This window comes from Chiloscyllium punctatum, chromosome 8 (assembly GCF_047496795.1).
Source record: "Chiloscyllium punctatum isolate Juve2018m chromosome 8, sChiPun1.3, whole genome shotgun sequence".
Classification (NCBI taxonomy): Eukaryota; Metazoa; Chordata; class Chondrichthyes; order Orectolobiformes; family Hemiscylliidae; genus Chiloscyllium; species Chiloscyllium punctatum.
In genome coordinates this window covers 92,897,369-92,912,002 of record NC_092746.1, presented here as the reverse complement: position 1 = coordinate 92,912,002, position 14,634 = coordinate 92,897,369, and the positions used below count along the sequence as shown (strand labels likewise).

Genomic DNA, 14,634 nt, shown 5'->3' with positions numbered 1-14,634 from the left:
ATCAAAATTGGAAGAAAAGTCCCACAGTCTATTTAAGCAATAGCCTAACATGATTTTGTGAAAATGACTACTTCCCACACACCATCTCCAGTCCTCTGTTTGCCCTGTCCTACTGACAGGTCAGGCCACCAGGGTTGAAGGCCCAATTGTGTACAGTTGAGAGGGTATGTTGTTATAGGGGATTTTAACATGTAGGTAGACTGGGAGAATCAGGATGGTATTGGACCTCAAGAAAAAGAGACTTTGTGGAGTGCCTCAGAGATGGATTCTTAGAGCAGCTGGTGCTGGAGCCGACCAGGGAGAAGGCAATTCTAAATCTGGTATTGTGTAATGAACCAGAATTGGTCAGAGACCTCGAAGTGAAGGAGCCATTGGGAAGTAGTGACCATAATACATTAAGCTTCAATCTGCAATTTGAGGGGGAGAGGGAGAGGGTACAGTCAGAAGTGACAGTACTTCTGTTGAATAAAGGGAACTATGGAGCTATGAGGGAGGAGTTGGCCAAAGTTCAATGGTGCAATACCTTAGCAGGGATGACCATGGAGGAACAATGGCGGATATTTCTTTGTATAATGCAGAAGTTGCAGGATCAGTTCATTCCTAAAAAGGAAGAAAGATCCCAGGAGGAGGCATGGGCGGCCATGGCTGATGAGGGAAGTTAAGAAACATATAAAGTTAAGAGAGAAAAAAGTATAACACAGCAAAGATAAGTGGGAAAACTGAGGACTGGGAAGCTTTTAAAGAACAACAGAGGATTACTAAGAAGGAAATACGCAGAGGAAAAATGAGGTACGAAGGTAAACTGGCCAATAATATAAAAGGAGGATAGTAAAAGCTTTTTTAGATATGTGCAAGGCAAAAAAATGGTTAGGACTAAAATTGGACCCTTGAAGACAGAAACAGGGGAATATATTACGGGGAACAAAGAAATGGCAGAAGAATTAAATGGGTACTTCAGATCTGTGTTCACTGGGGAAGACACAAGCAATCTCCCTGAGGTAACAGTGGCTGAAGGATCTGAACTTACGGGAATTTATATTTGCCAGGATTTGGTGTTGGAGAGACTGTTAGGTCTGAAGGTTGATAAGTCTCCGGGGCCTGATGGTCGACATCCCAGAGTACTGAAGGAGGTGGCTCGGGAAATCGTGGATGCGTTGGTGATTATTTTCCAGAGTTCGATAAATTCGGGGTCGGTTCCGGAGGATTGGAGGGTGGCTAATGTTATACCACTTTTTAAGAAAGGTGGGAGAGAGAAAGCAGGAAATTATAGACCAGTTAGTCTGACCTCAGTGGTGGGAAAGATGCTGGAGTCTATTATAAAGGATGAAATTACGGCACATCTGAATAGTAGTAACAGGATAGGACAGAATCAGCATGGATTTATGAAGGGGAAATCATGCTTGACTAATCTTCTTGAATTATTTGAGGATGGACGAGGGAGATCCAGTAGATGTAGTGTACCTGGACTTTCAGAAAGCTTTTGATAAAGTCCCACACAGGAGGTTAGTGAATAAAATTAGGGCGCATGGTATTGGGGGCAAAGTACTAGATTGGATTGAAAATTGGTTGGCTGATAGGAAACAAAGGGTAGTGATAAACGGCTCCATTTCGGAATGGCAGGCAGTGACCAGTGGGGTACCGTAGGGATCCGTGCTGGGACCACAGCTTTTCATAATATATGTTAATGATATAGAAGATGGTATCAGCAATAACATTAGCAAATTTGCTGATGATACAAAGCTGGGTGGCAGGGTGAAATGTGATGAGGATGTTAGGAGATTACAGGGTGACCTGGACAAGTTAGGTGAGTGGGCAGATGCATGGCAGATGCAGTTTAATGTGGATAAATGTATGGTTATCCACTTTGGTGGCAAGAACGGGAAGGCAGATTACTACCTCAATGGAATCCATTTAGGTAAAGGGGCAGTACAGAGAGATCTGGGTGTTCTTGTACACCAGTTAATGAAGGTAAGCATGCATGTACAGCAGGTAGTGAAGAAGGCTAATAGCATGCTGGCCTTCATAACAAGAGGGATTGAGTATAGAAGCAAAGAGGTGCTTCTGCAGCTGTATAGGACCCTGGTGAGACCACACCTGGAGTACTGTGTGCAGTTCTGGTCTCCAAATTTGAGGAAAGACATTCTGGCTATTGAGGGAGTGCAGCGTAGGTTCACAAGGTCAATTCCTGGAATGGCAGGATTACCTTACACTGAAAGACTGAAGCGACTGGGCTTGTATACCCTTGAGTTTAGAAGACTGAGAGGGGACCTGATTGAGACATATAAGATTATTAAAGGATTGGACACTCTGGCAGCAGGAAACATGTTTCCGCTGATGGGCAAGTGCCGAACCAGAGGACACAGCTTAAAGATATGGGGGGTAGACTATTTAGGACAGAGATGAGGAGAAGCTTCTTCACCCAGAGAGTGGTGGCTGTGTGGAATGCTCTGCCCCAGAGGGCAGTGGAGGCCCAGTCCCTGGATTCATTTAAGAAAGAATTAGATAGAGCTCTCAAAGATAGTGGAATCAAGGGTTATGGAGATAAAGCAGGAAGAGGTACTGATTAGGAATGATCAGCCATGATCATATTGAATGGTGGTGCAGGCTCGAAGGGCTGAAAGGCCTACTCCTGCACCTATTGTCTAGTGGTATTGCTCTGGGAATTCTTAGCATCAATTCAAAATCCCATGGCATTAGATTAATCATGGGAAAGCATACCTCCAGATTGCCATGTGCCAACCCCCATCACATCTTCATCGCCTGATGCATTAGTACTCCTCAATGTCTGTGACGAAGCTGTCAGTTGAGAAAAAGGTTATTTTGTCCTTGGTTTTTTTCAAGATAGGCAGTAAAGGCAGAGTGCCGAAAAGTCCCAGAAGAGGCTATTTTAACAATGGAAGGGGAGTGGCCAATTCTCCCAGTTCAAGTTTTTTGCCCGAGTTTGGTTTAGTTGTAACAGTCACAAGATGTGAGGGTCCAGGGCATTTGCAAGCTTCAGTAAAGAATTCCTCTGACTTCCTTCTGAAATCTCTCTATGGAAGTTGTTCCTGCCTGATTGTAAGAGTGTGTTTGAATTTATCTTTTTGCCAAGGGGTGTGTTTATGGGATGTTACTGGATTGGAACAGTTAATTAGTTTAATTGCTATATTAGGTCAGTTTAGTTTTCCAGTAGTTAAGTTGTTCTAAATTCAGTTTTCTTTTGATCGTGTTTCAATAAATAAATTCTGCTAATCTTAAAGCCAAATGCTTTGACCACCTGGAATATCCACTACACAACTGCCTTCAAAAGTAGTAGTAGTTAGCGTCGAGGCTTAAAATATTTTGAGGCAGACTGGCCTGGTCCATAACATGTCACACAGAGAAATAAAAATAGGACAGTGAGAAAAGGGTGAGCTTGTGGCTTAGTGGTATTATCACTAGACAACTAATTCAGAGGCCCTGGGTTCAAATCCTGCCATGACAGATGATGGATTTTAAATTCAATAAAAGGGTCTAATTGATGACCATGAAACCATTGACAATTGTCTGAAAAACCCATCTGGATTCTTTAACAAAGGAAATCTGTCATCCTTACCTGGGCTGGTCTACAAGTGACTCCAGACTCTCAGCAATGTGATTGATTTTTGACTGCCCTCTAGGCCATTAGGGATGGTCAATAAATCCTGGCCCTGCCACTGATGCCCACATTCCTTAGCGAGAGCGAGAGAGCGAGATCTGCTTTTGCCTCCCATTTGTTTGTCATGTATTGAAAGAAACTTTTACTATCATTTCTAATATTACTGGCCAGCCTATCTACATATTTGATCCTCTCCTTCCTTATTTCTCTCTTTGTTATCCTCTATTTGTTTTTGTAGTCTTCCCAATCTTTGATTTCCCAGTGCTCTTGGCCACTTCATAGGCTCTCTCTTTTTCTTTGATACATTTCCTGATTTCTTTTATCAGCTATGTCGTTGAATCCGCTCCCCCCCACCCCCGTAACATCATTGGGATATCAGCGGACGACACAAAAATTGGCCATGTAGTGCACAGTTTGGCTCCAATCTCCAAAATGATATAGATGGATGGGTGGAGTGGGCAGGAAAGTGGCAGATGGAATTCAACTCTGATAACATTGAGGTAATGCATTTAGGGAGATCAAACAGTAAAAGGGAATCCAGAACAAACAGGAATATACTGATAAGAGTAGATGAAGTGAGACAGCTTGGCGTGCAAGTGTTTAGGTCTCTAAAAGACAGCAATATAGGAAAATAAGGTTTTAAAGATGACATGTGGAATATTCTACTTCATTGGCAGAAGCAGAGAATACAAAATAGGGATATGCTGCTGAAACTCTAAGACGTTTGCAAGGCCACAACTGGAATATTGTGTGCAGTTTTGGTCACCGCATTACAGGAAGAACTAATGGATCTGGAGAGAGCGCAGGGGATTTATTGGAACGTTGCCAGAGCTGGAGAATTGTAGCTACGAGGAAAGATTGGACAGGTTAGGCTTGTTTGCTGTGGAACAGAGAAGGCTGAGGGGTGACATTATTGAGGAATACAATATTGAGTGAGGGAGAGATAGAATAGACAGTAGGAACTGGTTTCTTTTGACAGAGTTCAAAAACCAGAGATCATCGATTGAAGCTAAGAATTAGAACCCTACAGTGTGGAAATAGGCCCTTCGGCCTAACAAGTCCACACCTACCCTCCGAAGAATAATCACCCAGGCCCATTCCCCCACCCTGTATTTACCCCTGACTAATAACCTACATGGCCAATTCACCTAACCTGCACAGCTTTGGACTTTGGGAGGAAACCAAAGCACCCGGAGGAAACCTACGCAGACACAGGGAGAACGTGCAAACTCCACACAGACAGTCACCTGAAACTGGATTCGAACCTGGGTCCCTGCCACTGTGAGGCAGTAGTGCTAACCACTGAGTTGTCGTGTGGCCCAGTTGTAGAAGGATTAGAAGGGATGTGAGGAAAAGGATAATGGATGTCTGGAATTCATTGCCTGAGTTGGTGATGGAGCATAGACTCAACTCTTAAAACTTACTTGGATGTGCACCTTAAATGCTGTAAACTGCAGGACTATGGGCCATGTGCAGCAAGATGGGTTTTGAAAGGGCATCTGGGTCACCATGATTAAGATGGACTCCATGGTCCCCTTCTGTCGTCTATCGTTTATATGGTTCCATCGCTACTAACAGGAGCTAAGAATAGTTGAAAATGAGTTGACTGTGCTGGGAGCAACCCACACAGAACAGGAGCTGGGGTGGTCTCAGGCCTGCTGCAGTACTCCAGTTAAGCTGGAGGAACAATACCTCACAGCCCTGAGGACTTAACATTGTCAAACTCAAAGTCAAAGCAGGAACACCTTCCTCCACCGTCATTACCCACACTGACAACCTCAAGTCAAAGCTGGAGTAAAGAGCTGAACGCCAGAGGCAAGGTGAGAGCAATTGCATTTGACATCAACACAGCATTTTACCTCATGTGACTTCAAAAAGCCCTAAAAAAAAATGCTATTCAATGGGAATTAAGGGAACACTTTCCAAAGGTTAAGAGTCATACCATTCACAAAGGAAAATGGTTGTTGCTGTTTGAAGTCACAACAGTATTCATTCAGTACAAGATCTGAATATTTGATTTCACTGGAGTGCATCGTCTTAACATGCAGTTAAAAATAAACAATAAATCTTGCTTTTAGAAAGTATTCGAAATAACCTCATGTTTTAGAATCAATCCTTTAAATGCATTTTTTTTAAATGAAGTTACCATTTTCTTCTTGTCCACAAGCTTCAGGTGTACCTCGTCTATGCTGCTCTTCTGGTGCTTCAGGGAAAATGACAGCTGTGTCTCCTTGCTGAAGGTATTCTTGAACGTTTGGATCATGTTCATTGTTCGGTTCATCTCCTGCAGTTGAATTGTGAAAGCAGTTCTCTCCATCGGAATCACAGCCTTCTTCATGAAATATCAAAATATATTTGCTGTTATTGAAAAGCACATTCCCAAAACAAATAAAACCTAAACATTACTGAACCCATGTATATGCTTCAAAAGCATATTTAATAAACCTAATTAGAGTCTAACTGGTAAAATAGCCGAAATGTATACCATCAATTATTATGTTTTATTTTAAATTACCAGAAGTTTGGTTTTAAACAGTAAATGTCTAAAATATTTAGTTGAGTGTTCATGCTTTGAAGAGATTCTAACTTCAAACTGCATTCACGATTTTAATCATAATACTTCTATGATATTTCAGTGGAACATGGAATGTTGCAATGCTGAAGATGTCATCTCATGACTAAATTATAAATTTGGGTCTCAACAGAATATGTTCTGTTGTGTATTGAAGAGCTCATGGAACCATATCAATGAATTGGGTATGTTCTGGATGTCTCAATTTTTTTTTAAAACCTTGTTGACTATTTAAATGCATATTTTTTCTGCTCAAAAGAACGACTGCCATATATATGGAAGCAATACAATGCATATCAAATTTTGCAAATCAGTTACAGGGACAGTATGGGCTGTGGTCAAATTTTAAACAGTATTCCTGCAACACTATTTTTGCCAGAAATTGACTAATTAATTTTGGAGTTTTAGATTCATGTTCTTCACAGTAAGGATTTGGAATTGAGCTATATTCAAATGTTGTGTGTCTGACAAAGTTCATTTAAGAATAAAAAATAAGCCACAGGATACAGTGAGAATGCTTCAATAATTGCACAGTCAGCTTATTGAATGTTGCAGTTTATTGCTTATTTCAAACTGATATCAGGGTTAATTAAATCATCCCTGACCTATTAAACAAGGACTTACTTTATTAATTTTGAGACCAGCAAATGACGCTTTATTTAAAACCTGAAACCGGGGTGGAGGAAGTGAAAGGTAGCTCCAGACAGTTACAGGAGAATCATGCGCCATTGAAACATTAATGCTTGGCCAGTGGAAAATGCTTTTTGTGCAAGACTACTATTGAATAAACACAAAAAGTGAAACTAATTATAACACTTTCTCAGCACCCAAAAGACAAATGAAAACATTAGTGTATTTTGCAGTGTTGAACTAGAAATCAAATCCAAGGATAACTAAAAACACTAATTTATGACATAAGCAGTGTGAATAAATAATCATACAGGTTTTCCCATTCACTTCCTAACTTGGGCTCAGAGACGTGAAGGTGATAGGAAATGTTCCTACAGGAGACAGAAAATGGGCAGCAAAGTCCTCGACACAACTGTAAGAGCAACAAAAGCTCTCCTATTCAAATTCAGTTACTTTCTTTCCTCCCTCTAATGGGATGCTTAGAAATTGTGTTTTAATCAAACTTAATTTATTCTGCTATTTCTGAAACAGTGTGGCAAGATTACAGATTAGATTTTCAATGGCATCCAACTGCTCTCAAAGGTCAACTGACTGCCCACTATAGAGAGAATAAATTCAAATATTTAAGATGCAGAAAGTTGCTGAATAAGCAACATTAATAATGTTAGGTAATGTTAGGTATGGAATTGCAGAATAAGTAGTAAGCTACAATATTGCTAGTGTGAAGCCACCACAATTTTAATTCCAGAGCATCATTTTAATATATGATTGAATGCTGCACTCCTGATCACAATACTAAAATGGACCGTCTTTAAAAGCTTCTTTAAGGTGACAATGTCATGCTGAAATTAAGGCCATATTTCCATGTTATTCCATTGGACGATCATTAGGAAACGGATCCAAAAGATTCCTGCTAGGATTTCTAATGCCTCAAAGGAAACAAACAGTTTTTTTTCTATGGTCTGCATGAAAATCCTCAGGGCCACCATCCAGCAGATTTAAATAAAAGGTAGCTGACATATTCAGGATCTTGCTTTAGATCAAGAAGAACTTTAATAAGCTCTCAAATGTAGCGAGGCTCTATCACCCTCTACCTGACCGGATAACTTCAACCCATTCCATGTTAATCTCATTCACTCCTTTGTTTAACCATATTCTTCCACAAACAACAAGGGCACTCTAATTGTCCTTGCTGACACCATCTCTTCTTATTTAATTTCTTTTAAGCACAACATACTAAAACTTGCCATACATATTACCACCATCAAAATCTCCAACAACTCCAGTCATTTCTTTACTACATGAGAAATGTGTGTCTTTAAATTCATCACCTCCTCATTTTAGTTCTTTTACAACCTTCAGCATCAAATACATAAAGTTATATAAGCCTCACACATCTCCACTGATTGAGTGAACAAATTCCTTGTGCAGGCAGAGAACCAGGACAAGTGGATAAGTTTGTAGTATCTCCCTCATTCTGGCAGAGTCATGGTTAATGAAGATAGATGATATAAGAGTACTTCCAAGGAGGATACCTTTATCTCATATCTACACATTCAACTAAAAACATGTAGCAAACTTCACTACTTCAAACTATACGCTCATAAATGGTGCCTGCTGATGCCCAATTTTCCATGACCATTCTAACTTTTGGGAAATAAATCTTTTTTATCTCTTACATGTTGGAGAGTTTTGCATTTTTATAGTAGCTGTGTCTACACTGCCAGCCTGTTATTATGATACAACTTATCTGAACAAACAAACATTGAAAACATTCAGGATGAAGGGAATGGTGAAGAATGTATTTGAAGAACATTAGATCTACTAGAGTGGAGTGTAAGAGTCACCAGAATTGCTTAGTGATGAACTCGTCGTTCACATCTCTTACTACATGATATCTACCAGTCTTCCACATCCAATGAAGACTGCTGATGCAGCATCTCTTTCAAATACAGCTTTCTCTATATGGTATTTGTACAGATGCAGCCAACTAATATAACACTGAAGATCTACTGTGGACATTTATCATCAAGAGCACTTAGACTGATCTAGATAGCTGAAGTTTTGCTTCTGTAATGCAAATAAGTGCTTAATAATTATCCTTCTGGTTCCACGGTCTGAAGTATACATTGACTGAGTTGCATCGGGTCCTCATGAGTCATGTGTGCAACTGGAGGTTCCTCAACACTTGGAAATGATTCTGTCAGGTGTGTGGAAGGGTTGGATGGCTCAGTATTATCAGATAAGAACCCATTAGCTACCAGAGTACCACGCAAACATTATGCAATCCACGTTACACAATAGGTCCATATTAACTTAATTTGCGAATGTTGCTGGCTAGTATTTTGGTGCTCTGACAGTAATATGTCCAATCAATTACTTCAAAGACATGAAGGAAACTCTACACAATGTATATCTCAAAGTTCTTTTATGTCGCCAATTGGAGTTGATGGGAAGGTGATGATTAGTCCTGGTAAACAAGATTCTAGTGAATGACTGCTTAATAATGTAGTGTATTGCAAACTGAGAGATGTCCTCGGAAGCAGAGTGTAGGGAACCAGGAGGTAAGGAAGTTAAAGGGTTGTGGTGGCCCTCTTGGTGCTGCACTGATTTTTTTTTAAAATAGCAAGCTTGAAGAAGTGCATCCTCAAAGATGTGACTCAGATAGAAAGGGGCTAGTTCCAGGTCCAGTTGGAAATAAAGTTGAAACAGGAGTAGGCCATCTGGCCATTGAGCACCAGCCCTCAGCATTCAAAACTATCATAAAATGAAAAAAAACCGCAGACGGTGAAAATTAAACAAAAACAGAAATTGCATGTGTGGGAAGAAAGTGGCGTTAATATTCAAGTGCAGTGATTCTTCATCAGAACTGCCTCCTCACTTAGCTGTTGGATCCAACTTAACTTTCGCTGGAATCAACAACCGGAATACCAAAAATCAGTCATCCACCCAACCCTTCTAATCTCAGCAGCAGATTGCATACTGGGAAGGGTCAGGAACAGGATAGGATTTGCCAAGACTGGTCAGACTGGAGGCCAAAGACAATCAGCATTTAGAGAAACAGTGGCATTGGAGCCCTAGGCAAAAGGCTCTCTTTTGCTTAAGGTGGGTTTTTTCAGGGGAACGTGCACGCGAAGAGAGGGGAAGGAGGTGGTGTTCAGCTCACCATGCTCAGTTTGGCGAAGGTCCAACATTCCATTAGACATCCTGATTACCTGCTGCACCTGTGTGCTAGATTCCTGGTATTTTTGCACAAGCGCAGCCTTTGCATTGCAGTTCTCTGTACTTTTTTTCCAGTTAAATACTGTTCTTTTGTTTTCCAAAATAAAGTTAATATTTTTCTATATTATATTCCATTTGTCAACTTTTGCCTATTTGTCTAACTGATCAGTAACTCTAAATTGTTTACATCCCTCCCATAGCTCGACTTTCCACTGTTGTCGTCTGCAAATTTGGCCACAGTACATTAATTTCCTTTCTCCAGGTCATTAATATATCTTTTAAACAATTGTATAAAGATTGAGCCTGTACCTGTGCAACCATCACTGCGTGTCTGAGCTTCAGGCCCCAGGTTGTCTGCATTTTCTTTCCTTCCTAAAACACAAAGTGATTGGTGTCAAACCCCAAAACAAATGGTGATGAATACAGCTCAATTAATTGAAGAAGTGCATCTTTCTCTGTTCTGATGAACATTCAATAACAAAATCAGCTTCCTGGGTATTGCCTTCAAAACTCGTGTCTACTCCACTTTGTTGCTTATATCTGTACTCTGTTGCATTAGGTTTTAACAGAACAGAACACTCTAAGTAGTAGTCATCAAGCCATACTGACTTCAGTTCTGGTACCATAATGAAGCACTAACATACTATGGCAACAGGGTTTAGAAATTAAAATCCCACACTGCTATAATTAAATGAAGTATGGAAAAATTACACGTTATTCTGGAATAAGGAATAAGAACAGCTTTGCAAAATCGTATTGTATTATCCATTGCTCATCCAGTTTGCAATCAGTTTATATGTAAAGTGCTTGAAAACTGGTTTAGTTTATGTAAACTATTTATTTTACAGAAATACTAATTACAAAAAAAAATCAGTGAACTAGATTGAATTTTCCTAATCTTTAAACTTTTCTAGATGTTAAAACACTTCTGTTGCAAGGCACTTGAAATAAATACAGCCGCAAAACGTTTCAAACACAGCAGCTGACGTAAAAGTGTGCAGATATGTAGCAGTCTTGTGACCTTCATAGCAATAGATTACGATGCCAGTGACATAACCTGGAAACCTGCTTCTTATGAGGCAGGCCCATGTGAAACCATTTCACTGCAGCTGCTTCCTTTCTTTTAGGTTTTTAAGGTGAAAGCCTGAAAAGGTAGCACTTGACTTCAAATCGGAAGAAAATATTTAGTAAGACTTGCTATATATATGATTTGGAGATGCAGGTGTTGGACTGGGGTGTACAAAGGTAAAAATCACAACACCAGGTTATAGTCCAACATCATAGATATCACCTAATAAAGGAGCGGCACTCCAAAAGCTAGTGTGCTTCCAATTAAACCTGCTTGACTATAACCTGGTGTAGTGTGATTTTTAACTTGCTATATATAAGCATCCTACTTTTTAAACTGCACTCTTATTTATCCTTATTAATAAGTTATTTTAAAAATCCATTTTCAGGATTTTATTGCATTTGATGCACTTAGTGGCAAGTAGGGACCTTATTGAATTCCTGCAGTCTGTCCCCTTTAGCTTGATACATAAGTGGTTTGCAGTCACATACAGTCTAGAGGACAATCTAGATTAGAGTAATTAGACAGTTTCACTGACAATCTTACTGATGCATAGCTTTTAGTTCCACAATTTTTAAATTCTGAAACCATGATGGGGTTGAATTCATATTCTCCAAATTTTGAATTCTAGTCTTTGAAATCACAAGTCCAATATTACAACTATCTCAGCATTGATTCAACTGCATTAAAGTTAATTGAAAATAAAAAAAGATAGAAGGTGCAGAGACTTTCCATTATCCTGGAATATGAATCAAAATGCAAGTTACCTTCAAATCCATGGTAACATTTCAGAATAGATTATGACTTCTAAATATATATATTTTTTGTTCCATACACTTTGCAAAGTTATAGTTAACAGTCATTTCTCAAACTGCCAAAAATATAAGTACTTGGAATTTCTGAAGACACAGCGGTGGTAATATTTTCTGTGCCAACAGAACTGAAATGCAAGTGAAATGGCATGCAAGTGCCTTTTGTGCCTCCCACAAAGTTTCCACATGAGTCATTAAAAGTAACGCTTTTTCGTTGGTGTATGAACCATATCCATGCCAGGTAACAAGAATTACTCAACCACTGTTATAGGAAGAAACAGAGAGTGCCTATTATGGAAGAATGGCATGAAAATGTTTCAATTAATTGGCAGACTGAAATAAACAAATAGCTACTTACAAAATGCTATACTGCAACACACTTTTAAGTTAATGTTTTACCAGTAGTTAAAAGCCCTCATACCTATCACCTTTCATTTAATACTACAAAGATGACATCCTTCGTGGCAAACAACACCTTCCACAGCATTGAGACATGACTCAACTGGCAGTCTTGCACAGAATTTTGACCAAATAGTACATGCTATCATTGAAGGGCAGATCTTGTTATTTAGGAGGGATTACAAAAGCTGCATTTTAATCAATTCCGCTAAAAGCAAAACCTATGCGAGAAAAAACAGCAGTTGAGTTACTTATGCTATTTCTTCTGTTGTCGGAACTTTCCACTTTAGATGGAATAATAGAACACTTATTCCTTGCCTATCAAGGGTAATGCAGATATAACTACTGGTACAGAACATAGTTGCAGGAATAAGCATTAAGCTTACACTTTGCCAGGTAGTACTCCTGTAACAATCTACACATCCTTTTTTCTATTACCTGAAGCCATCAGGTCCAATTTCATGAGACATGCGGCCTTAAACATGATTTAAATCTACATTTGGTAGACAACCCAAAATTTTAAAAGCTTGGGAATTGCATAAATTACTATCTACAGGGATGCACATATAGTCAAAAGTTACACAAGGAATATGAAAACCTCATGCATTTGTATCATGCCTTAAATATAATGAAACATTCAAAAGTCTGCACATAAAGATTATAGAACAAAACATGACACAGATAATGTTTTACAGGAATGAGGAGAATTCTAGGGAAAGGATTTGAGACTTGAGGACCTAGACAATTAAAGACACGGCCACTACTGGCAGAGCTATTAGAATAGGAAATGTATAAAAGCGCAGAATTAAAGGAGTACAGATATTTCAGGTGATTTGAGGTGATGTCAAGTGATTACAGGGATATGGAGAGGCAAGGCCACAAAGGAATTTTAAAAAGGGAATTTTAAAATCAAAATGTTGCTTGACCAATATAGGTCAGTAAGCAAAGAAGTGATTCAGGACTAGGACTTGTTACAAGTTAAGACATCAGCAGCTGAGTTTTAGATTGCCTCAGCTTCAGGGTAGAACATGGGAAACCAACCTGGAGTGTGATATAACAGTTATAAGTCCAGATGTAACAAAAGCACAATGGCTTGTGCAGATCAGGTGAAGTAGAGATGAAGTCAAGTGATTGTCTAGGAGGTGGAAACAGGCAGTCTTAGGAGAGGTGAGAACATTATCTCAGGGTCAAATGTGGCACCATGGGTGTGAAGAGACTGGCTTAATCTCATACTATTGCTAGAGACAAGGATGAAATCTGTAGCCAGGGATGGGAGTTTGAAGCAAGGATTCAAAACAATGGCTTCAATCTTAGCAATATTCAAAAGAGGAAATTTTGCTCATCCAGTACCAGATGTCAAATAAGAAGTCTGAGAAAGTAACTGAAAAATAGGAATGGCTAAGGACTGATCCTTGGGGATAGTAGAATCAAATTATCCCTGAATCTGACATGGTTTGTCACTTTCACAAGAGTTCTCCAAATTGCAAAATAGCTGAAAGATTACAGAATCTGCTCCATATATTTCAAAATAGACTGAATACTTAAACAAAAAAACTTCAGTTAAAGCCAAAAAAATTAAATAATTTACTTGGTTTCCTCCCCACTTGTCTCATGAATGATTCAGCTCCTTTCTGAAGTATGATTCCACAGATGCTAGTTAGCCACCAGTTTCCTGATCCATTCGATTTTATTCTCAAATGATCCCTCATTGTAAATATTTATCATTATTCATGTTTTGTTGGCAATAGCCCAACTACTTCAGGGAAGCAAAGTAAAGTTGGGTGGAAAATGTTACAGATTCTTACAAGTATTCCCATCATCACTGAATTCAACAAAATGGGTTCAGGACTGCTGTATGGATCAAATACTCAAGAATAAAGACTAAACAGCCATGCATACATTTCTCAAATTTCAACTTCAGGTTTACATGGTGAGTAAAAGGATAATCAGCAAATAGAGGAAAGCTTGGGCATGATCTATGGCTATCATTACAATCAAATCCAAAAGGACAAAAATCCCTATCTTTTCACACCTTCAGTTTGTACAAGTTCTTTTTGGAAATTTTTAAACAGATCTTTTTTTCCCACAATTCAACATGTACTTGGCATGCAATAAAGTTATAAAGCAACAAATCAGGCACACTTCAAAGTTCATTTAAATTCATTCAAGACAAAGGGAAAGCTTTACGAAAGGTGAAAAAAAAGTCCCAAACTTTGCTACATACTTGAGCATGCAACCAAATAGAACAAGGTACATGGACTGAAAAGAAAATTACAGTTCTTTTCAAAATGTGGTTGTGCAATACAGATAGCCA

The 14,634-nt window shown here is 39.1% G+C and overlaps 1 protein-coding gene across 8 annotated transcripts in view; it reads right to left on the bottom strand.

Moving 5' to 3' along the window:
• The window catches only part of zeb1b (zinc finger E-box binding homeobox 1b), a 179,206-nt gene that overhangs the window by 47,429 nt on the left and 117,143 nt on the right, over positions 1-14,634 (bottom strand). For 5 of the 8 annotated variants that reach the window (XM_072576083.1, XM_072576089.1, XM_072576085.1 and 2 more), the window contains exons 3-4: positions 10,350-10,412; positions 5,763-5,948 (exon numbers count right to left, since the gene is read on the bottom strand). In XM_072576083.1, the coding sequence (XP_072432184.1) occupies positions 5,763-5,948; positions 10,350-10,412 (249 nt within the window). The remainder of the gene's footprint in view (positions 1-5,762; positions 5,949-10,349; positions 10,413-14,634) is intronic. The other 3 variants (XM_072576086.1, XM_072576084.1, XM_072576087.1) reach the window with 3 other exon arrangements.